This window comes from Pristis pectinata, chromosome 10, assembly GCF_009764475.1.
Source record: "Pristis pectinata isolate sPriPec2 chromosome 10, sPriPec2.1.pri, whole genome shotgun sequence".
In the NCBI taxonomy this organism is placed as follows: Eukaryota; Metazoa; Chordata; class Chondrichthyes; order Rhinopristiformes; family Pristidae; genus Pristis; species Pristis pectinata.
The window spans coordinates 52,642,041-52,668,395 of NC_067414.1; the positions used below are offsets into that span (position 1 = coordinate 52,642,041).

Below are 26,355 nucleotides of genomic sequence, written 5' to 3' on the forward strand. Positions count from 1 at the left end.
AAGAAAGTTGATTACAAAATGTTTAAACAGCATGTGATGGAAGTGAGTAGTGGTACTGGTACTTATAATGGTGGTAGTAATAGTGGTGGCAATTGTAATGAGCTGCCGCATGAAAATGGGAACAACACTGAGAGAATTGCAGCCCTGCAGCATAGAAATTCTGACGATATTAGCAAATATTCTCTCAAAAATGTTATATTACTTTCATGTTCTTACTATTTCAGAGGAAACATATTTAAAATAATCAAGTTATCATTTTGATTAATATAGGTGCTCTAGAAGAATGTGATATGAATGCATTAAACACTTGTCCAGCAATTGTGCTGACAGCAATGTATAGAAAAAACCCAAATTATTGATGATGATCTGAACAACTTAAAAAATCTTTGCTTCTCATTAATTAAACAAATGGAAACCATAGTCTTGTGCATTATAGCATGGTGAAAGTGACTGAACTTCATTCTAAGGACCATTTAAGGTGATTCCAGATGCTCAGTGCAATAGTAATTAGATTACCAACAGATGAGATTTGCCTTCTGATCCCGAGTGATATGTAGTCTTATTCAGTGAGTCCCCTTAGTCTAGCTCTCCAGATAATTACCACTTTATCATAACATTCGGCTGCAGTTATTAGAGTGGCACCAAAGTATAAATGCACCTTTTTACTGGTCCCATCCTTACGGATGCATATTGAACTTGCACTTTTGAAACAATGGAACATCTTTCAAAGTCTCTGTTGCTGTCAAGATATTTAAAATTGACTTCCACAATGGTTCTGTATGTTCCTTGTGGAACGTTAATGAGTAATAGAAGTCTGTCTTTCTAAAAGAATTATTTTTCTTGCTGTATCAATTCTTTCAGTTTCTCAATTTATGTTCCTGCCTTGGGACTTCCAGTACCTAAAATATCAATATGCACGAGTTAAGGCAGAAAGGGCAGGTAAACTTAAGCATCTAGCAAAATGGATGTTTCCTCAATGACAAATTCAGTAAAATAATTAGATTTAAATTTTGACAGTGCAAGAGCTGATGAGAACTTGAGATAAAATGTGTGAAAAATGGATCAGAGGGAGTCAGACATGAGGAGAAGATGCCAGAAGAGTAGAGATGAGAGCCAAGTTGTCACTTAGAGATAAGAGCCACTCCATCATTTGTGTGCTCTGGTGTGACTGGTGGTAAAAAATATAACCAAGCAGGGAATCCATGGGTCATGTTTCCTTCTTTCTTGATATATCCTTCATAACAAGATCATACGCCTTGACCATGAGTTAGTGGACATTGTGAAGGGACACAATAAAAGGAAAATAATTGAGAGAGATGATCAGAAAGCAATGCCTTGGGGTCAGATCACGTGTAGAAGACAGCAGCACTAAGAGAACATGGACAAAGGATACAGAGTAATACCCTGAATTGAAATCTATTTGATTTTTGTCTCAATACATCACTTAAGGTTGGATTAGGAGGTGCAGAAGATGCTGTGCCATCTGCACAGAAAGTATTCTTAAAAAGGCAGTGAGGAGGCATGCTGGTTAAAAAACCGGCTAAGGTGCCTGCTTCCATTGTAAGATAATTTATGATTCAGTCTTTCTGGCTGCATTGAAAATTTAGTGCCTTTTCCTCCTCTGGTCCTGATTCTGGGATGTTCTTCCTTCCTATGGTCAAACCTCTTTGCATAGAAGAGTGATGAAACAAGCAGAAGCAAAAGATGATCCTAATAGGTCCTGGAGATCATCTTGTAAAGCATCTCTTATCTATCTTCCAAATTTGTTAGAATCATAGAGCAACACAGCATGGAAGCAGGCCCTTTTTCATTCCAAGGCTGTACCAGCCATCAAGCACCCACTTCTACTAATCCTATGCTAATCTCATTCCCACATTCTCATCAGCTCCCCCCAGATTCTATCACTCACCTACATACTAGAAGTAATTTACAGTAGACAACTAACATACCAACCTTTGGGATGTGGGAGGAAACCTGAGAATTCAGAGAAAACCCACGGTCACACTGAGAGAATGTTTAAATTCCACACAGACAGACCGTAGATCTGCATTGAACCTGGGTCAACAGTGCTGTGAGGCACTAGCTCTACAAGCTGTGTCACCATATTCTTGAAAACCTCAGTGGAATACTTTGTAAATTTCTTGCTTTCTTCAGAGGCCTCATTGCATCTAGTTTTTGCCCCTGTGTAGTTATAGAAAGGGTGTAATTAGTCAGCACTGAGTAGCTACCGTCTGCAAGAAACAATTTGGTTTCATTCAGATGATTGAGGGAAAAAAAAGTAAAATAAGTGGCACCTGGGAAATGGGCCATAATCCGCCTAAATAAATGTAAAATAATTTTGTTCATGCTTGGAATATTTGACTATACATTTGGTATGAATTCAAACTATTTGACTCTCGTATGAGGTTTGTATTTGAGCTTTATTCCTCAAAGTCTCATTTTCATTTCAATCCAATTTTTAAATGTTTTGGGGAATATGCCTGTGATTTCCTATTGGTACCCGAAATAGACAAATTAGGTTGAACATTTGGATAAATGACTCATAAGTGATGTTTGGCTAAGGTTGTATCAGTGTTGTAGAAGTGGGTTGGAGGGGAGGTCTATTCAGGTATCTGGCAAAGTGTTTGACTTGCAGAACACTTAGGGACAGGAACTCAACTGCTCCTCCAAATGGGTGAAATTCCACACACTGATATGGAAAGGACAATGGGCCAGTCAAATTTAGAAAATTTGACCATTAGGGATTGAACACTGGGCTTCGTCATAATAATTCCAGCAACTGATCAAGTAAATTGATGCTGCCTATTATTTGATGCCAAGCTAACTTTGGTTATACCAAGGTCCACAGATAAATTTGGCACTGGTAGGGAATAAAGGAATTCTCGATGTATACAAGCCCTGGCTCTGCCACACTTCGTTATGGATTGGCCTTTGCCCAGAGCAGACACAATAATTCACCAGTTATAGATCTTTTAGTAGACTTTAACATGCATCAATTCCTTGAAGTGTCTTGGCCTCCAACTTCCATTAAATGAGCCACAAAGTAAAGTAAGAGTTTGGAGTGTAAGGATTGCAAAATAATCATCTGATCTGAAAGTTCAGGTGAAGCTATAAATTCCAAGATCAAATATTATCTTAGCATCTGAAATGAGATGTGTCAGTTTACATAACCAATCAACAACTGGGTAGTCGGACCCTTATTTTAGACCCATTGAGTGTCAAACATTAATTACTTTTGTTCCATTCCGTGTCATCTATCCTAAATGGTTTGTTTCAGTCTGTTATGAATTTCAATCTGGTGTCAAAAGCTGGCACTGCTGAGACTTATGACCAGGGGCTAATGGAAGTACTGGAGGACTTAATCTTTACATTTTGTAACCATCATAAAATTTTAACTGCTCTTAATGTTTTTCGATAATGTGCAGTACCTAAGCAAAAATGTTTGTCCTGTCACTTTAATAATCCTGTCTGAAAATGTTTGGATAATTAATTTAAAGAACTGTGAAAATATTAATACATGGGGAATGTAATAATGTAGGTTAATCATTCAGTGTGAATACTTAAGTAAATGTTAGTAGTTCCATGGTCAATGAACAGCCGTAGAATACTATCTCAATATTAAATAGCTAAAATTTTTCACAAAGAAAATTGATGACTGGCAAAACCAATTTCATGACTTTATGAAGTTTCAGCTACCAAAGTTGTTGCACTAATTCATACTGCGATGATATTGACTGAAGGTTGGCCAATATCCAAGCACTTTTACTTACTAGACTAGAGGTCTGAAATTAAAATGGAAACTTATACCACTGCTTTGACATATATGTAGCTTTGTTATCTGTGAGGCAGAGTTACTGAAGCGCAGAAGAAGTGATGGGAAAATATTGCATGTAATTCAGTAGGCAGAACCAAGCCTGGGTCTCGAATGGTTAATTTTTAACTTGCCATTGCTCTTGAATTGTATCAAGCAAATTGAACTGCAGCTGATACCCTTATACTTGAATTAAACAGTGCAATCCTGAAACATTTTAATGATTTTATTATCAGTAAAACTATTGCTTTTACTGTCATTATACTGTGAAATTGACAGCAACTTCAGGATTTCCACACACTTAATTCTTAGCTCCTACATATGTTTCATTGTTTGCAGTCTTCTCAAATGGAATCATGAGAACGTTATTGGAAGTTACCTAAATTTAAGCTACTTACTCATTAGACCCATTATAAAGTACCCCAAAATCTTATGATTTGGTTCATGAGATGTAGGTGAGTTTTTATTATCACACTAAGCAGAAGTACTGCTTAGAAAACCATTCAACAGGAAAATAATAGTCTAAATTGTACTCTAGGTGGTTGTGCCTTGAGTATACCTCTGTGCTAGTCACTGTGTCACTTATCTTTTGCAGCTGCAGGCCTCCCAACACCTTTGAACCCTTGTTGCCATGGTCGTCCCATGCATGGGAGTGGTCACTGAGTGGTGACTGGCCTGCTGGTATTGGCCTAATGACAACTCATACTATCAAAGGCCTTTTCAACTGTCCATAAATGTCTCTGGTAGCCAGAGATATTTAAATATAGTAGAAATATATTTAATAAGCTAAAAAATTAGAATACTTCAAAAGTAAAAGCAAAAAAATTCCAAATCATTTAAACTATTGTAAATTCGTTAAAAATATAATATGAAATAAAAAATCTTAACCTAGACTTACCTTTTCAAATGAATGGGACAACACAATATACTCCAGCCATGAAAGCTGAGGGGCCAAAGCTCAGGATAATCCAGAACTGCTCCTAAAGTGAGAGGCCAGATGTACCAGCATCTAACCCCCAACACATCCAGTACTTCTGCACTGCAATGTGCAGGCAAGGAAATTATGAACATGCTGATTGATGGAAAGGCAATAGTCTGTAGAAGTCTTATTAACTGCCAGACAAAGATAAGATTAGAAGCTACCCACCAACCCACCCTGCCCCACTGTGACAAAAGTAAAGGTTTCCACATTGGCCTCAGCAGCCATGTCGGAACTCACTAAACTGGAGAGGAAACAGGTCATTCTCAGTTTCAAGGGACTGCCTAAAAATATTTCCACGCCAAGATGTTGTTTTCAAACCTACACGAAATCTAGTACAATTGTAAAGAATTATTGAATTCTTAAAATAAGCTTCCAAATAGTGAAATTTTGCAGCAGAAAAGTTAATTTACATACAGTGATTTTCAATGGTTAGTAGATTATTGTGACTTGATAGTGCGCGAGAGTCAATTATGTGTTTCAATTCTTAAAAACCTTGTACAAAACTGTTAACATGAAATGTAGCAAATGCGTAAAATACGTATTCTCATTTTAAGAAAAGTACTAATTATTGATTGGTGCAATGTGATTGAAAAATGTTAAACTTGTTTAATTCCCGATCCCAATAGTATAATGAACCTTTACTGTGCAGCCAAGGAGCTGATTATATGAGTATAATCAGGCACGTTCTCTGATGTCCTGATGAATACTTATCATTCACTCTGGTCATGATCACATTAATGCTTGTGAGAGCTACTAGGCAGAAATTAGTTGCAATATTTCTGACATTACTGAAGTGACTGCACTTTAAAGTATTGTAGTAAAGTGGTTTGGGACATCTTGTAAAGACAATAAAAGGCATTATATACAGTAAGTATGTCTTTTTTTCTTTGCCTTCACAGGTTGGATATAATCTACAAGATATTCTACTGTAACTTTCTGGGAATTTTCTTTTCAAGTATACTGAAACTGAATTAGGAAATCTTAGTATTTGTTTGCATTAAAATGACTTGAAGTAGTTTCCCACCTCATGCAATATTAATAATAGTTCCAATCATTGTAGGAGAATAATAATTATTAAGTTTGTTAAAAGTGTACTATGAAGCCACAAAAATAAATAATTTCTGATAGTTGATACTGAGTGAAGTTTCTGGGCTGCAGGAGAAGGAGGTCATTCCTCGGAACTTTGGAATGATTCAGGGTCGACAATAAGGACACTTCTCAGAATAATGAGTGATCTTTTTTTGTTGATAGTTGAAATGAATGCTTGTTAAGGAAATAAGCACATCTGCATTCCCATGTGCTTTCATTTGATTTAAGGAAACTGCCAATGTTGTTGAGGAAATGATGAACAGCTACTTTTATACAAATGAATGTTGTCATAGAGTCATAGAGTTGTACAGCACAGAAATGGACCCTTCAGCCCATCACGTCCATGATGATCTTTTTGGCTCATCTACACTAATCCCATTTGTGTACATTATGTCTGTATCCTTCTATGCCTTGCCTATTTAACTCCCTGACTAAATGGCTCTTAAATGTATTGATACACTCTCTGTATATAAAAAATGTTCCCCTGAAATCCCCTTTAAAACTCCTTCCTCTCACCTTACAGCTATGCCCTCATATTTTTGATACCCATGCCTCCAAACCTTGTGATTTGAGCACGTCCAGCAGTACTCTTGGCTGAGATTCACTAAGACAAGGAACACTGTGCAGTGTTCTTAATCAAATGCATTTGCTGTGAAAATGGATTAATGGAGTGAACCAGTGATCTACCAACTATTCATGGGTTACTGGTGACATTTTCTATAATTTCTTAAACTAAATTCCTTTGCTGAGTTGAAGTCTGAATGGACACCATAAGATTACATTTTCCCAGTGTAACATGCTCAGCCATTTTTAGTATGCGAGGCTTTATGGATGTTCATGGGGAATTTGTAATTCTTTAAGACAAGGGCAAAATGCCTTTGAAATAATTTGACTGGGTAACCGCATCAATGATGCAAAAATCTTTGTGGCTGCATTGCTGCTTTCTTCCTATTCTTATGTGAAACATGTGAAACACATTGCGCAACAGGGAGAGTTAACTGGGGACACCTAGCAAGTAAATCTAATCTTAACAAAGGAGGACTTACTTTTTGCTCTTCCCATATATTTTTTATTGTAAAAGAATAGGAATTACTATTGTAGGTAAGGGATAGGGGATGAGACTACCTAAAGGCGAATTTAGAGTCTGTGAAAGCAGTGTGGCCAAATGTGGGCACTGGATTGAAACACATTCAATTTTTTTCAGCTGATCTTGAATAGATAATTTAAGTATAATTTTATTTGCATTGAGCCTTGCTACACTGGGAGAATTTGCCAGCTTTGCAAAACGTTGGTGAAACCTCAAAAGATAATGCTGCTTACAGGGAGCATTATTATTAAAGTGTACAAAGTGGTTCCTTTTATCCTGCCACAAGTTAAATTTCATAGCCATTCTAAATAGAAGAGAGCACGGATCAGACAATTAGAAGTCCGAGTTTCAATAAATAAAAATAGGTTTGTCTGGCCTTTTACATACATAAATATAGTTAGTAAGTGGTGGCGATTTTGACAACCCTCTTACTTTAATTAATGGCTGGAAAATCAAATTATTAATGGGTAGAAAAACCTGCTGAATACTTTTTCCAGCCCTAGGAAAACTGTCTACCCGTTTACCATAAAGGAGATAATGTATTCTCAATGAAACCAGCTGTAGATCACCAGTGAAGCTATTACTGTAGAAGTGGAAACTTCTATGATTCATTTTTCTGTGCCTTTCCTACAGGCAGAAGGGATGAAAGTCATCTAGGGTGGAATCACTAAACAGGCAACAATATGTCAGCAATCTACAGGCACAAAAATCATGCAGAGGTTGCCAATTCACTATCACCCAATGACACCAAGTAACTGTAAGCTGTAATCCTTAAAATGGACTTAGAACATAGAACATAGAACACTACAGCACAGTACAGGCCCTTCAGCCCACAATGTTGTGCCGACATTTTATCCTGCTCTAAGATCTATCTAACCCTTCCCTCCCACATAGCCCCCTACTTTTCTATCATTCATGTGGCTATCTAAGGCTCTCCTAAATGTCCCTAATATATCTGCCCCCACAACCTCTGCAGGCAGTGTGTTCCATGCACCCACCACTCTCTGTGTAAAAAACTTACCCCTGACATATCCCTTACACCTTCCTCCAACCACCTTAAAATTATGCCCCCTCATGTTAGCCATTGTCACACTGGGAAAAAGTCTCTGACTGTCACTCGATCTATGCCACTTATCATCCTGTACACCTCTACCAAGCCCCTCTCGTCCTCCCTCTCTCCAAAGAGAAAAGCCCTGGCTCGCTCAACCTATCCTATTAATTTTGATCCCTATGTATTCTCCGCTGTTTATTAAATCTGGCTTTCCTGAATACACATTATAAAAAAGCAGTCGTGAGGCTTACATTTCCCTCCAACAGTCTTCTTCCTCTATCAAAGATTATCCTTTATAATCACAGGAAGAAGAAAAATTGTAAAAAGAAGCAGTGAGACATTTAGTCTCCGTGCTTTAACTGGTTTTATAAACTTTCCTTGAATTCTTTATGGTGAACTTTTCAGATTATATTTTTAAACTTACATCCATTTTAGACTGAGTTAAAACAAAGGTATGTCATGGTACATGTAGATCTAAAACTAAATCCTCATTGCCTATTGGATTTTTTCCTGTATACTATTTATCTAATGCTGGTCTGCATCTGGCCAAGTAACTGAACAGTTAAACTTTTCTGTCAATGCACATGTTCAAATATTCACAGAGATAGCCAGCATTTTAAACATAAGAGTACATTTAATACAACTTTATAAAGTTTACTTCATATCATTAATAAAGGAGCAATAAGCTTCACAGAAGTATTCTTGAAAACATACACAATAAAACTATGGTTTATGAAAGAGAGGTTTTGGAGCAATAATTACCCATGGCAAAGAAAGGGATTCCCAGTAGAGTGGAGTTGTATTTGCCATCAGTGCTGATGAATATCCCTGCTGCAGTCACAGTGGAAAGGCAGATTGTGATAACTCCCAGCAGTCCTAGAAAGGGTTTGCTGCGAAGGCAGTCCCTCATTGAGCTGGTGAGAGTGGCAGCAATCAGAACCAACACTAGGCTTACCACTACCTCCGTTCTGGCCACAGTGTTGGTCTTATAGAAGTCCTTCCATAGACCAGAAGACGTCAGAGGGTACAGCTTCAGATCACTGTGCTCCTGTTGAAATTTAAGCATGAGCTGACAGAATTCAGTTTCCCATTTCTCTGCAATATCTTGTAAAGCAGAACCATAGCTTTGTAGGTAGTAGGTGATCTGCACTGCGCTGGCTGATTTAACCTGGTGTTCTCTGCTGTTGGGGATGAAGATCACTCCTCCAAGCTGATGCCCAATAAACGTCACCCTGCCGTCCTTTAATGATAAAAGGATTAAATGAACGTTATCTTTCAATTCATGAAGTTTGTACAATTTTTCATTAATTATATTTCAGCTAAATTATTAACAGTATTACACTATTACTAAAACACTGGGATTTTAGTGTTATCAAGCTGAGATTTAAAAAAATAAATAATTCAAAAAATACTGACCCTTGGAAGAATGATTAATTCTGGTTTTATGCTGCAATAGCATAAGAGTGACTCTAGAAATTATGCAGTAGTTTTATCATGCACTCTGTATATTCTGGGCTACTGAAGAATTTAGGGAATAACCCACTTCCTGGGACATTCTTTCTGACATCATTGATAAATTCTGATGAGAGGATGAGAGAAGTCATTTCTCTCCTTAACTACCATCATAATGCCTCTGGTGGGATTCCAGGCTATCCCAGAATCACCAGTTCTGTCTAGTATGTATGCTCAATACTAAGTATTCTTACATAAAATAAACATACTAGCATTAATACTGAGATCATATCTCAACCGCCATTGAGGAATTAATAAATGACAAAGGGGACACCAACCAAGGTGATGCAGACTGTCAAACTTGAACTGCTCTCCCTAAAGAATGACAAGGTGCCTTAGTTGCATTTCACATGACCTATTGGTTAGGTCGTCTGCTGGTGGGTAAATCATGAACAGCCACTTCCAACATACAATAGTTTTGTCCCAAGAATTTGGGAGCAGATTGGCAAATATTATTCCTGCCCCAACACATTTTCAATGGCAGAATTGGACTCCCAAATGTAAAGTGTGTTTTACAGAAACCAGTATGCTGATAATGATGGAAAGATGCATAATGTCACCTGAAGTTTAAAACTATTTTGGTATCATAACTTTGAGCCACTAATATAACAAATAAAATTGTGTATGTCTGTGGAGTAGCAGTACTGTGCAGCTGTGTTGAGAAAACACAATTTTGTGGCTAACCAGAATGTTCTTCGTTATACATTTGTATATAATATATAAAATTTGGTTAATGTGCTTTGGACACACAAGTGCAAAATTAAATTTAAGGAGTGTTATGAACTTTTCAATGAAGCATTTTCACAGTCTCATTCCAAACTATTTTAATGAGGGTGTTGCCAAGTTTACAAATTGGCAAGCTTAAGATTGTCAGATATTTATGAGACTTAGAAAACTTAAATGCTCCTCTGTTCATTGATACCCAAGAGGTATCGTCCCGCATTGTCATTCTGGCATTAGCAATCAGAAATGCTGTAAATTAACTGTCTTGTTCAAGAAAGACATGGACTGCCAAGAATTGAATCATTCTCAAATAGAGCATATTGGGGTGCTTCTCAAATAATATTGAAGCACAATTATAAATGTAGACAATCAGCATTATGATTGTCAATGTTTGAATCACCATGGTAGTTTGCTCATGTTTTAGAATAATATTTAACTTTCTTGCTAACATTACATGTTGTTATGGCCAATAAAACAGAAGAATTTTAATTGGAAAAAGGGCATGAGAGAAAGTTACTAGAACTCAATCAAACAGACAAAATATTTTTTTCCAGGATGTAGCTTAGCATTTTTTTTCTCATGTTACAAAGGAGATTAAGAATCAGTTTTGCCCAAAGATATGACATCTGAATTTAAATTAATACGACAGTCAAACATTTTAATCAATATATTTGCCTTTAATGTCTGAGATTCAAGCTGTTTGTGTTAAGTGCAGATCTTTTGTAAAATTGTTTAAACATATATGTGACATGTATTTGATGGGCAGTACATATAAAATAAAGAGCTTTGCAAAGACTTTCAAAAATAGTTAAAACAGATAGTGAAAAAGGGGAGAGAACTATAATATACAGACTAGTTACAGCAGCTCTGAAAAACTAAAATAAAAACAAAAATGCTGTAAATACTCCGTAGGTTGGGCAGAGCTATCAGATTTCCAGTACTGTTAGCTTTCCAGCCACTGCAGATTATTTGCTTGAGAAGTGTTGAAATACTTTCTATGTTCACTTCTCAAGCAGCTGAATAACTGCTATCAGAACTGCTGCTAATCAGTTGACATCTAAGAAAAAGAGTAGTGTGATATTATTCCTCATCCTTCCCTAAGTCAAGCAGAGGCACATGACAAAACCACACAATGGATTCTCCTCTCGATCTCTGGACTTGCTGAAACAATATAACATTATAATTTATGTGATTTGAAGCAGTCACTCAAACAGAGAAATGCAGGGCTCAACTACAAAAGTATCAGGAGACTCAGAAGGCAAAAACAAATAAATCCTGGAGTAGAAATGAATAATCAAGTCACCGAAAGGGAACAACTATTTTCTCCCATTGATAGCTGTATGCAAACTCAAGATTAAGATTCAACAAATTGATATACAGTTGATTAACTGGCCTACTTGTTCTTTGTGGAATTTTGACATATTTTGAAATAAGGAGAGTTCTCCCAGTGTGAGAGTAAGATAAGATACCTTTATTCGTCACATGTACATCGAAACACACAGTGAAATGCACCTTTTGCGTAGAGTGTTCTGGGGGCAGCCCGCAAGTGCTGCCTGGATTTATTTGAGAACTTATGACACTGCACCCCAGGTATGGAAATACAATTGCTTTTAGGATCAGGGTGATGATGAGTTTAATTCAATGTATAAAACTGTACAAACTTTCCCATTTTTAGATATTGCTAAAGTCCATTGCCAAGACATATAAAGGGGGTCCTTGGTCTACTTATAGGTAAATTTCCACAGCTGTTTCAAATCTCTAATAAGTTCTCACTTTAAGTATATGCTTATGGGGAAGATTTAATTTGTTACAGTGCCATATTGTAGAGCCTATGTTACAGTGGTCAACATCCATAAGTAAAGACAATTAATAATTCATGATAACAGAGGCAAACTTCACATTGGAATTTGTCGGACAAATGCATCCAAACAAAACAAAATGAGCCCCCTCCACCAGTTCCTAAAGATCATGCAGTCTCTAACTTTGGATGGCACTGTGGTGCTGCAGGTAATGTCTGTTGATGTTTGTATGGAGTTTGCATGTTCTCCCTGTGACTGGGTGGGTTTCCTCCAGGTGCTCCAATTTCCCCGCACACCCAAAGACATGCTGATTATTGGCTGCTTTAAAATACTGCTAGTGTTGCAGGGTGGTGGGAGAATCCAGGATTGTTAATGGGCATGCGTGAATGGGTAGGTTATGGAGAACTAAGTAGGAATGGGATTGACGAGATTGCTCTGAGCGCCAGCATAAACTCAATGGGCTGCATGGTCTCCTATTTCATAAGAAAATATGAAATGATAATCTAAAATAACTTGTATTCTTAGTAATTACTTTGTTTATTTCTAGAGGAAAAACAAATTTTCTGACAGAATTATAAAAGCATTATCTTATAACCACACAGAAGGAGGCCATTCAGCACATTGAATCCATGATGGCTCTCAGGGAACAATCCCCTCAGTCCCATTCCCCTTCTTCTTATTTCCCTCTCTCCCCTTTGCTCATCAAATCCCTTTTCTTTTTTATTTTGGCATTAAACCACACTAGACATGATTTATAGTTGCTAATTAACTTATCAACACATTTGTGGGACATGGGAGGAAACGGGAGCACCCAGGGAAAACGTTATGATCACATGCATCCTCCTCACTGACAGCAGTCAAGGTCAGAATCGAATGAGGCAGCAGCGCTAACTGCTGCACCACCATTACAGTGAAAGAACTCTTAGCACATATTTTTGACATTCCTCTGTCTATTATTTCAACAAAAGGGCTGCTGCATTCAGAGTTTTTAAAAATCTGGCCAGAAGTAATTTTTGGTTTAAGCCACTGTTTGGTTTTGATGTTACGTTAAAGTCAATTTTTAGCCAATTAATACCCAAACTTCCATAACCAGGGAAGACCTCTAGCTCAAAAAAAATGATGTTTCAATGCCATTTCTGTCAGCCTTTGTTTAGTGTAGCACTTGAAAGATTTAAATGACCCCAGAGATTTCAGCAGATAATGTAGGCTAACACTTTAATGCAGTACAAACCAAAGGTTGCACTATCTTTAAGATAAGATGTCAATGAAGAGCCCATCTGACCTCTACTTCGAAGTAAAAGGTCCTGTGTCAATATCTGAAGGAGATTGACAGAGTTCTCCTGGCATCCTAGACAACATTAACCTCAAAAATCACCAATTCACAGAATGATATAGCACAGTTGGAGGCCATTCATCCCACTGTACCTTTACCAGCTCTTTGGTAGAGCTATCCAGCTCATCTCACTCCTTGGTCTTTCTCTATAGCCCCATTGTTTACTTTTTTCCTTTCAGCACTTCATGCAATTTGCCTTTGAATATAATTATTGAACCTGCTGCCAGCACACTTTCAAGCAGTGCATTCCAGAGCACAGTTTCCTGTGTATAAAATTATTTCCTCACATCATCTGTGTTCTTTGACCTATCATCTTGAACGTATGTTTTTTATTTACCAATCCCTTTTCCAGTGTTAAAGTTCCTTTTTTTATTTACTCTTATCAAAATGCTTCATTATCATGCACAACCTTATCAAATCCCTTAACCGTTACTGCTTTAAGAAGGATAACCCCAGTTTCCCCACTCTCTCAATGTGGCTGAAGTGGCTTACTTGTGATACCAATCTGGTAAACATTTGTTCACCTCTTTTATGGCCTTAAAGTTTCCCTGAAAGTGTGATAGCTGGAACTGAACACAGCACTTCAGCAGGGGCCTAACCATTCTTTGAAAAGGTTTAGCATCATTTTGTTGATTTTGTAACATACTGTATGTGAATGATGTTCTGTAGAGCCAAGAGTTAACATGATATGGAATAATGCTCACCTATCATCTCGAACTCCTGTCTCACCACTCCCCTTCCCCTCTTTACAACGGCCATCTTCCCTCTCTACTTTCAGTCCTGATGCAGGGTTTCAACCCGAAATGTCGACAATTCCTTTGCCCCCACAGGTGCTGCTTGACCTCGAGCAGATAGCTTGTTGCTCCAGATTCCAGCATCTGCAGTCTCTTGTGTCTCCATGAAATAATGTCTTCCTTTCCAGTGACCCAAGTACATGTTCCACACAAAGCAGTAACTTACCTGTATTACTTTCAGTTTAACGTACTGTATCTACTGCTCGCAATGTTTTCTCCCCTGTCATGATGACCACTTTGCAGAAGTTTCAGTTCAGTCTACAAGTGTGAACTTCAGCTTCCAGTCACCTTCCACTTTTATTCCCTCTGCCATTTTCATTTTGACCTCTCTCTATCTTCCAAACTCCCACATTGTTCCAATGTAACTCAATGTAAGGTCATGCAACAACACTTCATCTTCCAGCAGGCTTCCAGACTCAACACTCTGCTCAATAGTTTCTGCAGTCGACTTTTCTGGCATCCTTATTCCAGTTTTCCAACAGACACTCCACTTTCCTCTGAAATTTTACATAATTCTTCAACAGTTACTTATCCACTGAGCTGCCATTTGTCCCCATAATGAGTTTGTTGACTTGATATTATCACCCCTTTTGTTAGTTAATCTCTCCTGACCACAGTTCATTTCTTCCCTCCCTTCTTTATCTGCATTTAAAACTTCCTTATCTCTATTCCCAGTTCTGATGAAAATGCTAACTCACTTTCTCTTGCCACAGATGCAGCCTAACCTGCTGAATAATTCCAGGGTTCCTTGTTTATATTTCATGATGCTCACATTGTTTTTTAAGCAGACTTCAAAGATTTATGTACTGTATAGTCTCTTGGGTCTCTCTGTTCCATTGTGCACAGGTCACACTACATCTCTTCAAAGAGTATTACCTTGCAATAAAATAAATTTGCTGTGCATCGGTCCACTTCAGCCCATGTCTTCCGAAAGATGATTCTACCTGTTTCATTATTTTGTGCATTTTTGAGTTTTCTGATCATTAGCAAACCTTGAAATTACTCCATGTATGTCAAGGGCCAGATCATAAATACGAGCATAGATAGCAATGGTTCTTTAGCAGTCGTTGCGTGGGTTGGCGTGTTGGTGGGGGAAATTCACCATCTACCTTCCAAAGTGTAAAGCAACCTCAACTCTCTTCCATCTCTGTCTCTCTCCCTTAGCAAATTTTGTGTCCATGTTGCTGGAATCCAAGCGATCCCATCCCACCTTGCTAATGAATTTTTGATGGTATTTTCCTAAAAGTCTTTCGAAAGCCAATATGGATGATATTAGCCGCATCACGCTCATTGGCCCTCTTTGTAGGCTTGGAACATGGACTGTTCCACCTCTAGACTACAAGCCTACACTAGTAATGCTCCACAACTCGTTTTCTACTTCATTGACGACTGCATTGGGGCTGCTTCCTGCACCCATGCTAAGCTCATCAATTTCATCAGCTTTGCCTCCAACTTCCACCCTGCCCCCAGGTTCACTTGGTCCATCTCCAGTACCTCTCTCCCCTTTCTGGATCTTTCTGTCTCCATCTCCAGAGACAGATTAACCACAGACATCTTTTACAAACCCACTGACTCCCAGTTACCTTGACTACACCTCTTCCCAACCAGTCATTGCCACGATGCCATCCCCTTCTCCCAGTTCCTCTGCCTCTGCTGCATCTGTTCCCTTGACAAGGCTTTCCATTCCAGGACATCAGAGGTGTCCTCTTTTATCAGTAAACAGGGTTTCCCTTCCACCACCATCAATGCTGCCCTCATCCGCATCTCCTCTATTTCCCACACATCTGCCCTCACTCCATCCCCCTCACCGGCATAACAGGGACAGGTTCCCCTTGTCCTCACCTACCGCCCCACGAGCCTCCATATCCAATACATTATTCTCTGCAAATTCTGCCACCTCCAATGGGATCCCACCACCAGGCACATCTTCCCCTCCCTCTGTCTCTCCACTTACCGCAGGGATCGATCTCTCTGTGACTCCCTTGTCCACTCATCCCTCCTCACTGATGACCCTCCCAGCACTTATCTCTGCAAATGTGCAAAATGTTCCTACACCTCCTCCCTCACCAACATTCAGGGCCCTAGACAGTCCTTCCAGGTGAGGCAGTGCTTCACCTGTGAATCTGAGGGTGCCATTTATTGTATCCGGTGCTCCCGGTGCGGCCTCCTCTACATCGGTGAGACCTGACACAAATGGGGCGACCGCTTTGTTGAGCACCTTCGCTCTGTCTGCTGCGAAAACGAGGTTCTCCCAGTGCCCAGCCACTTCAATTTCACATCCCACTCCCATACTGATATATCTATCCATGACCACCGCTACTGTCACGTTGAGTTCAGACGTAGGTTGGAGGAACAACAGCTCATATTCTGCCTTGGGAGTCTCCAACCTGACAGCCTCAACATTGATTTCTCTAACTTCCGGTAATCCCCTTCTTCTCCCCCCCTTTTTTCTCCCTCTCCCCCCCTTGTCTTTCCTCATTTCTATGGCCCCCCTCCCCCCTTCTCTTTCCTCTCCCCCCCCCCATGATCTGCTCATCTATCCCCCACCTCCTTCCCTCTATTCCATGATTCACTGCCCTCTCCTACCGGATTCCTTCTTCTTCAGCCCTTTTCCTCTTCTACATCTGCCCCCTCCCCCACTCACCTACCTTCCCCCTCTCACCTGGACCCACCTCTCACCTGAACTTACCTATCACCTGCCTGCATGTGGTCCTCCCCCCTCCCCCGACCTTCTTATCCTGGGCTCTGACCTCTTCCTTTCTAGTCCTGATGAAGGGTCTCGACCTGAAATATTGACTGTTTATTTCTTCCCACAGATGCTGCCTGACCTGCTGAGTTCCTCCAGCACTTTTTGTGTCTGGTGCCTGTGCCTCCCCTCAGACAGTTCACCTAACTGAACCATACAGTCTGACTATCATCAATGGTCTTTGAGTAAATCCTGGGCAGAGGGGTTGCAGGAGGAATGACAGGATGGAATAGTGAAAATCAATGGGAGGGAGTTTGATAGTGACTTTCATAAATACAGTTGGGCTGGGAGGATTCTTGTGTTGAAAGAGGATGCTGCAAGTTAAAGATAAGACTTGTATTTTGGCGGCAGCCTCTGTATAGGTCTAAGCTTTCGCTAGTCAAATCTATAGCTTCCTCTTTAGTGAAGGAAGGGGATGGATATCTGTCACGATGGCTGTCTCAGATGGCTCAAAGATTATCCAGCCCAGTCCCTGGTCTACTGCTTTACCTATGCTTGAGCACAACCCCAACACTGGTTCTCTTTGGACCGGTTTTACAGCAATGGAACAATACAACAAGCACCACTTTCTATGTAGCAATGCCACAATTCATCAGTGCTGTTAACAGGACCACGCTGTGTGCAAGCTGGTGTCATCCCCCATCACAAGAGTGACACTATGCGTCAAAAATAGCAGTGATGTTTCTTGGGACGTCCTAAACTCATGGAAGGTGCTATTATCAATGAAGTTAGACATCAACAAAGCATACCTAGGGAAAATACTCTGAAGATAATGGAAGAGTTTCATAATAGCATATTTTTCCCAGTTTATTTTTAGTTTGGAACCACTGTAATAAGAGTGGTTTGGCCATTACAATACTTTCCAAATCATAATGAGCTTGCCATCAAATTTATCTTTTTTTTACATTTTATCTATCTATTTATTTATATATGTATTTATTTATGTTTTTATTTATTTTAGTCATATATTTTATTCATATATTTTGTTTATATATTTATTTATATAATCAAATTATTATCTTTATTACTTTGAGATAAAAGGATGGCATTAACACCTTTTACCAAATATAGTAAAAAAAATCCATGGATGGCCTGTTTGAATGGTTCCTTTCAAATGAACTCAGCAGGCATTGACCAACATAATCCACACAGTGGAGAGTTGCTGCAGCTTTGAAAAAAGAAGCACTGTTTGCAAATGTAGTTGGTGAGAATAACAATGTTACACATAGAATAAGAAAATTTTTGCCTGCTGTTAAATAGATGCAGGAAAACATCAGTCTGTGAGTTTATTTAATTCACTTGTAAGCATAGTTTGGCACAGTTGGTTAATTTTGCTCTGCAGAGTATTATAAAACAAGTTGATATTCAAAGCATTCATGTCTCTGTTTGTTGTATGTGAAGATTCATGACAGGGCACGGCCAGTTCAGGTAATAAGAATCTTCTATTGTGGGGTTATGCTCTTCTGTGACTGGACACAGAGCAACAGTTCAGAAACATATTCACTATGTTGACCAACAGCATTTTCTAGGCTTATGTTTCAAAGTATTTCAGAATTAAACTTGAAGTGTAAAATATGTTGACTAACATCAAGCTAAAGTTGGTTAATACTTAATGTTGCTAAATCAGCATTTTCCCAGTCCACGTGATACCTCTTCCACCTTCAGGTTTGGCATAGAGCCCTTGATCATTTGAAAGAGAAATAAAGGACTGCAGATGCTGGAATCTAGATGAAAAACACAATGATGCTGGAGGAACTCAGCAGGCCAGGCAGCGTCATTTGAAATGTGGTTATGAACAGAGTAGGGAACCAGCTGAGGGAAAGAGAGCCCTGGTTTCCTTAGGGAAACAGCTAGAAGTGGGTAAAAGTTAATGGAATGAGCACACTGACACAACTGAGTGAAAGGATGTAAGGATTGAGTGGACCATTGAAATAGAAAGATGTGCGTTGCAATGCAAGTAAGAAAACAATGGCAAAGCAACTGTGAAAATGAAGGGATTGCCAGTGTGATGGGAATTAATAAATCTGTGAAAGCACAAATGAGAGGCGAAAGGGATGGAAATGAGCCGTAGAGAGTCATATATTTCCTGTTTATTTCATGGAAGTAAGCCACATTTTCCATGTCCATCAATAACCATACAACGCTGAACTGGAAACTTTGAAGAACTTGCAAAGAGTGTGCAAAGCATTGTGAGTGGGGTGAACGGGGAAGAGGATGGTAGATGGAGTACAATGTGGGAAGATAAGAGGTTATTCATTTTGTAGGAAGAGTAAATAAAGAGAATATTTTTAAACAATGGGAAACAAGTAACTGAACATTAAAAAAACTGGAGATACTGGAAATCTAAAATAAAAAAAAACAAAAATGCTGGAAACACACAATAGGTCAGGAAGTATTCATGAAAAGAATGTCAACAGAAAGAGAAACAGAAAGACCCTCTGTCAGAACTGGGAAAGTGAGAGGGTGGGGGAGGGATGGATAGGACAAAGGAAATAACTCTGATAGGGCGAGGACTCTGCTCCCATGGTGATAAGCTGTTGATGAAGCCATCTGTTTGATAGGTTAATGACAAAAGTTAGAGAGTGAGAAAATGAACAAAGGAACATGTAAAATGCAGATGGATAACCCACAACAGAACTGGCCAGTTTTGACACAAACAGAGAAAGTGAGCTGTCCGAAATTGTATTATTTAGTCTGGAAGGCTGCACGAGCCCAGATGAAGAGGAGATGCAGTTACCCAACATTAGATCAATGAAGGGGGCCACAGACAGATAAGTCAGAGTGGAAGTGGGATGAAGAATGAAAATGACAGGTAACTGGAAGTGCAGGATCACCACTGAATGCTATTGTTCTGCAAAGCATAAAGAGACAAGTAACTGTGAGTATCCAGAGGGACTATGGTTCGCTGGTTCATAATTCACAGCGAGTAAGCACACAGCTACTGCAACTGACTCAGAAGGTAAGTGGCACATTAGCCTTCACTGCAGGAGGATCGAGTATAAGAGAAATCTTTCTACTATATTTACTATATTTGATTTCTGGAATGATAGCATTGTCATATGAAGAACCATTGAATAAGATTGGCCTGGAATTACTGGAGTTCAGAAGAACAGTAGGTGACTTCATTAAGACATACAAGATTCTGTAAGTATCTGTCAAGATAGATTCTGAGAGGTCATTACTCCACTCTGGAAAATTGCAAACTGTGGGATGTAATCTCAGGACAAAGGGCCAGCCATTTCTTTAGAACAGAATCAGAGAATCATAAAATTATAGAAAATTTATGACACAGGAGGTCATTCAGCCAGTAAAAAAGAGCTGCCCAGCCTAATCTCACCTTCCAGCATTTGTTCTGTAGCCCTGCAAGTGAGGACTCTTCAAGTACATATCCTACTACTGTGTAAGTGCGATGAGTGTTCCTGCCTCTCTTATCCTTCTGGGCAATGTTCCAGACCCTAACAACCTTCAATCATCTCCCCTCTAATCCCTCAACCAATTACTTTAAAGCTAGTTCCCCTGGTATTTGACCCCACTGACAAAGAAATAGATCCTTTCTATTACTCTGTCTGGGCCATTCATAATTTTATAGACCGCAATTCCATCTCTCCTCACCCTCCTCCGATCCTAAGAAAACAATCTGTCCCCTTTCCTACAATTTTCCCATCCTGGCAACACCTTTGTATATCTCTGCACCCTCCCCAGTGCATTCACATTTTTTCTGTAATGTGATGACCAGAACAGCACACAGTACTCAAGCTGTGGCCAAATTAGTGTTGCATAAAATTCTGTAATCTCCCTGTTCTTATTTTCTATGCCTTGGCTAAAAAGGGAACATCATTTTAACCACCTAAATGGCGTGTCTCAGTATCTTTGATGATCTGTAAACATACTGTATACTCCAACATGTCTCTATTCCTCCACAGGACTCGATATTCTCCCATTTATTGTTTATTCCCTTGTTTTGTTGTCCCTTCACAAATGCATTAACTCACATTTCTTGCATTAAATTCTGCGTACTATTTAACTGCCCAAGAATCAGTCAAGTTATATTTTCCTGCAGTCTAAAGCTTTCCTCCTCACTGACAACTGCATGGCCAATTTTTTTGGATCATCTACAAATTACTTCATCACTCTCCTTACTTTAGACCTAAATCATTGGTATATATTACAAATAGAAAATGATCATGTACTGAAGCTTGTGGAACCTACTGGCAACAGCCTTCTGGTCACTAAAACACTCATTAACCACTATCCTTTGCTTCCTGACACTGAGCCAAGTTTAGATTTGATTTGCCACTTTCCCTTGGGCACGATCAGCATACCATATGGTAGTTTGTCAAAAACCTTGCTAAAATCCATGTAGTCTATATCAGATGCACTACCCTCATCGACTCTCTGCATTACCTATTCAAAATATTTAATCAAGCTAGGCACAACATTCCATTCCTCTAAATCCATACTGAATGTCCCTGACAAATCTATGCCTTTCTAAGTGAAGGTTTATTCTGTCCTTTAGAATGGGTTCCAATAATTTTCCCACTATTAACTGGCCTGTATTTACTCAGTATATATTTTCCCCATGCTTTAAACAATGGTACAACTTTAGTAGTCCTCCAACCTTTTTGCCAACATGCTTGTAGCCAATGTGATTTGAAAAATTATAATTTGAGTCTCCATAATTTCCCCCTTCTCTTCCTCTAACAGCCTGCAATATATTTCACCCAGACCTAGTGAGTTGTTTATTGTCAAAAATACTAAACCCTTTAATAGTTCTTCTATGTTAATCCCAACCAATAATACATCTTAACTACAACATTGGCATCACACCCCCTCTGCAAATATAAAATATTCATTAAGACCTTCACCCACATACTCTGCCTCCACACAAAACTTATCTTTTTCATCCCCAGTAGGCCTTATTCTTTCCATAGTTATCCTCCTGCTCTTTATGTTCTAATAAAACATATTTGGGTTTTCCATGATTTTACTTTTATAACCTCTCTTTGGTTTCCTAATTCTCCCTTAGTTTCACTCCCATGTTTTCTATATAACGGAAAGCTTGGAAGAGTAGTAAGCTGTTGTGGTCTGGTATATGCTTCCTACTGTTTGCCTATCCCACACTCTAAGCTAATTGTCACCTGAAGGTTCTAGTTTGGGCAGTTCCACCCTTATTCTTTGTGGGATTGCCCAATCTCTGAACCCCTTGAATCTCCTGTTTAAAGGCTTCCAGTGCTCCAAGACTGACACCCTCAAGAAGCTGATCCCTGTTCAGTGCTGCTCAATCACTTCTTGGTCTAGAAAAATTGACCTTACCTCATCTTTGCTCTTATTTAATCTTGTTCTTCTATGAATTAAGATCACCACCATAAGAATGAGATCTCACTGATACTCTTTCAATCTACTCAGCTTTGTTCACTAAAATTACATCCAGAATTGCCTTGCCTCTTGTTGGGCATGCTATATACTACTTTAAAAAGTTCTTCTGAATGCAATAGGAATTCTGTGCCTTCTATAACTATTATACTGACTGTAACCCACTTAATTTTAGGGTAATTGAAATCTCCTGCCATGACTGCCCTAGTGCTTTTACACATGTCAAAAATTTGCTTGCAGATTTGCTCTTCCATTTTCCCTTGGATTGTTTGGAAGGGAACAGTAACAGTCCCAATAGAGTGATTGTTTCTTTTCTGTTCTTTAATTTAACTCACATAGCCTCATCTGATGACCTTTCTAACAAATGATCCCTTCTAACAGCTCTGATTATTTCTTGAATCAATACTGCTATCCTCTCCCTTATTATCCCCCTCACTATCTCATCTGTAATCCTTATAATCAGGAACATTGAGTTTCCTGTCCTGAGGCTCTTTGAGCCACGTTTCTATAATAGTTAAGCAGATGTAAATCTCTGGATTGTAAATCACAGAAAGCTGCAGATATTTTGTTACAGAATATATTGAAAGATATTTGATAGATTTTTAGCCATTACAGAAAACGGGAATTGGGCAGGAAAGTGGATGAGCTGCAGGATGGGCAAAAATCATATTGAATGGCAGAGTGGGATGATTTCTATCTGCTTTTATGTTTGTTCTTTAAATGTAGAATTAAGTCACAAGTTCAACATGGTTTCTGAAATGTGTAGCATCACAGATTATTATTCTGCAACTAATTAAAATTGAATTGACACAAGTTTGAAACATCATTTCCCTTAATTTAAGGTCATGGTAACTCATGCCATCCTGGCTCAAAAGTAAGAACAATGGAGCAAAAACAGTTAAAGAGAATAACACAACAAAGGAGGGAAAGAAAAACAAAACAGAAGCATGAGAAAGAGGGAGAGAGGATTAACAACATGAAAACTGCAGAGGCAGGTGAGGGATAACAATATTCTCTGGCTTTCTGTGCACAGTGTAGTTGAGGATTAATTAGCACTGAAATAATAATGGTGTTCATCTGGTGTTCAGTTGCACAAATAAAATGTTAATAACTCACAACTATCACAAATCTGATTTATGCAGGGAACTGAATCACAATTACCTTCATTTAGGGGACAGAATGTTTTTATACTTGCTGATTTTGTAATGCCTCTGAAATAGCTGACCTGACTGATTAAATTACAGGATGCTAATCACAACTGCTGCTCATTCAGCTTCTTAAACAATTTTTATTTTTATTTTTATTTTTATTTTCATATACTAAAAGTAATTGTTTCTGGCTATGGAAAATATAACTTGCTTCTAAGTAAAAATGCATAAGCAACCTATTTCTTCGTTATCTTGGAAATAAAGTTACTGACAAATTTATTTTGATGGAAATTTGTAGGACTACTGAGGACCTTACCAATGTTTTACGACATGAGCAGCTTTGTGCTTCTGATACATTAGCCTGTTTTTTTTGCTTCAGAGGTAAAGACCAACAGCACGCAAACTCGTGAGCTAACCCTGGTTACAAGGTGAAAGAAATGATTAAATTATGGTGAAGCTTGAAATGTTTACCTCAATTTATTTGGTGTGTTCTGGCCTTTGCAATGATGTATGGTGATGGTATTGCATGGAGTTTTCATAACATCACCTCAGCCAGAAAGCCTCAGAAGTGCGACATAATCTGCACTTTATATATTCTAATCCAGGTCCACTCATCACACAGTACGTTACCCTGAAATGTACTCATCTTTTACCGGCAGTTCAAGAGAGAACTGCTTGAGGTGCTTTCCATGTGTCAGTGCATGCAGTACTAACTAGCCAGGCCACTGTAATGTAGAACACACTAGACATCTGGTGCCAGTGCATCTCATTTCCACCTCTCACCCCTGAGCCCAGGACCATTTCTGCATTTCTGATCATACTGAGATAAGGGGCCAGATACACTTTGTATTTGGCCTCTTGGCTTATACCAACAATGGCTGCATATCCCATATGTCCTGATTCATTTCAATCGGGTCATTAACCTGCATGGAATAGGTAAGTGAAAGAAAATGACTTTATTTGTTTATTTTAACAAGCATTAATACTTCTAATGTGCCTAAGATAAATATGTTTTGGTTACAGTTATTAATGTTAAATCATTTTTAGTTTTTAAATTATTTGAATAGTTTAACTTCTTTACATGTGCCTGATTTTTTTGACATCATGAGCTGTCCAGTCTATTATTCTGATAAAATATGAAACTTTTTTGACATGATAATCAGCTTGCTGATGGATGAGTGTGGCAGCTGTCAATAGATATACAACAACATGAACAATCAGGAGCTGGAGAAGGCAGAAGAGTTTAAAGAATTCCAGTCAATGGGCTAGAGTGGCTGAAGTGAAACGAGTGAAGATTTTGGACGATGTTATAACACCACAGCAGGGGATTAGAAATAAGAGGCTGGAAATTCGTTTGCACAACTTTGAAAAATACAATGTAGTGGTGTAGAAAATTGACAACAGAGTAGATTGCTGAGCACATTTCTGGGTGTTTTCACCCAAGAGGAGATCATTTCTTGGTGAGATTATTGACACTATTTTCAGCATAGGCCATCATTATATTACATTGAACCATAAAAATTTAAGGCATTGAGAGGAGGCCATTTGGCCCATCAAATTCACACTGACAAAAATGGGCCTATGTAGATTAATCTCACTTCCCATTTCTCAGTCCTCTGCTTAGGTGATTATTTTTTAAGTGCTTACCAAGGTACCTTTTTAAATATGATGAGAGTTTTGCCTCCACTCTCCTTTCAGGTAGTGAGTTTAGCCTCCACTGCTCTTAGGATGAAAAAGGTACTCTCTCAACATTCTGTAAACCCTCTACTTAAATTGCTGTCCCTTGGTTATTGCCCTCTCTGCTAAGAGGAATGGTTCCTTTCAGCTTACCCTGTCAAGGCCTTTGATAATTTTATATGCTTCAATTATACCTTCCCTCAGTTTTTGTTCTCCCAAGCAGCCCCTTCCTAGCTGCTCTCTCCTCATAACTATCATTCTCTAGCTCTGATAGCATTCTTGTAAATGTACGCTACACTCATTCAAGCTATTTCCTGTACTGCTTTACACAGTTCCAGCTGATGTCCCTTCTTTTATAGTTCTTGCCAATAAAAGCAAGAATCTTGTATACCTTCTCGACCACTGCCCTGCTACCTTCAGGAATTTAAGGACATGTAATCCAAGATCCCTCTATCTGTCTATTCTTTTCAGTGTGCCACTACTTACTGCAAACTCTCCCGTCTTCTTTGCCCTTGCAAAAGCATTACCTCACTTCCCTGAATTGAATTCTTAACTCATCCGTTGATGCTTGCCTGCAGTTTACATTTCCTTCCTCACTATCAACCATATTATCAACTTTTATATTTTCCGAAAAACTATCCTTAACCTTAGGTCCTACTTTTAGCCAAATAATTGCAATATAGACCACAAAAAGAAAGGGACAAAAAGAAAGGGACGTATTGCTGAACCCTGTGGAATCCCACTATCACTAGTGTTCTGTTACTAATAATTCTTTGTTCCTTGCCAATGAGAACATTTTGAAACCAACATTATTTTCCCTTTGCTTTCCTAATTTTCTTTTAAATGTTACCCTGCACCTTTAATACACCTCTGGGCTTCCTGTAATGTTGAGCTCTCAGAATCTGTCATAAGCTTCATAACTGCCATTTAAGGCACTGGGGACTGAAACCAGAAAAAGTTGAATGATAGGGCAAGGGCAGTACAAATGTTTATCTAAAGGAAACTGCAGCAGAAAAAAACAAACCTATAGCTGAAAGGCAGTGAGACATGCTGGAGAGGTAAAGGTTTGCATATACTGTATATATTGGAAAGCTGTCCCCAGATCTACAGATAATTTTGAAAAGCTGCAAAGTCAGTGCTAGGAATGTGCCCTTATGGGATTCTGGAGCTGACAACATGGGATAGAACAATAAACCACTGCAGGAGTTGCGATAAGGTAAGAGTGCTACC

The 26,355-nt window shown here is 38.8% G+C and overlaps 1 protein-coding gene across 2 annotated transcripts in view; it reads right to left on the bottom strand.

Annotated features, from left to right (window-relative positions):
- ptchd4 (patched domain containing 4) overlaps nucleotides 1-26,355 on the bottom strand; it is a 55,986-nt gene that overhangs the window by 25,476 nt on the left and 4,155 nt on the right. For both annotated transcript variants that reach the window (XM_052024981.1, XM_052024980.1), the window contains exon 2: nucleotides 8,783-9,260. In XM_052024981.1, coding sequence (XP_051880941.1) covers nucleotides 8,783-9,260 — 478 coding nt within the window. The remainder of the gene's footprint in view (nucleotides 1-8,782; nucleotides 9,261-26,355) is intronic.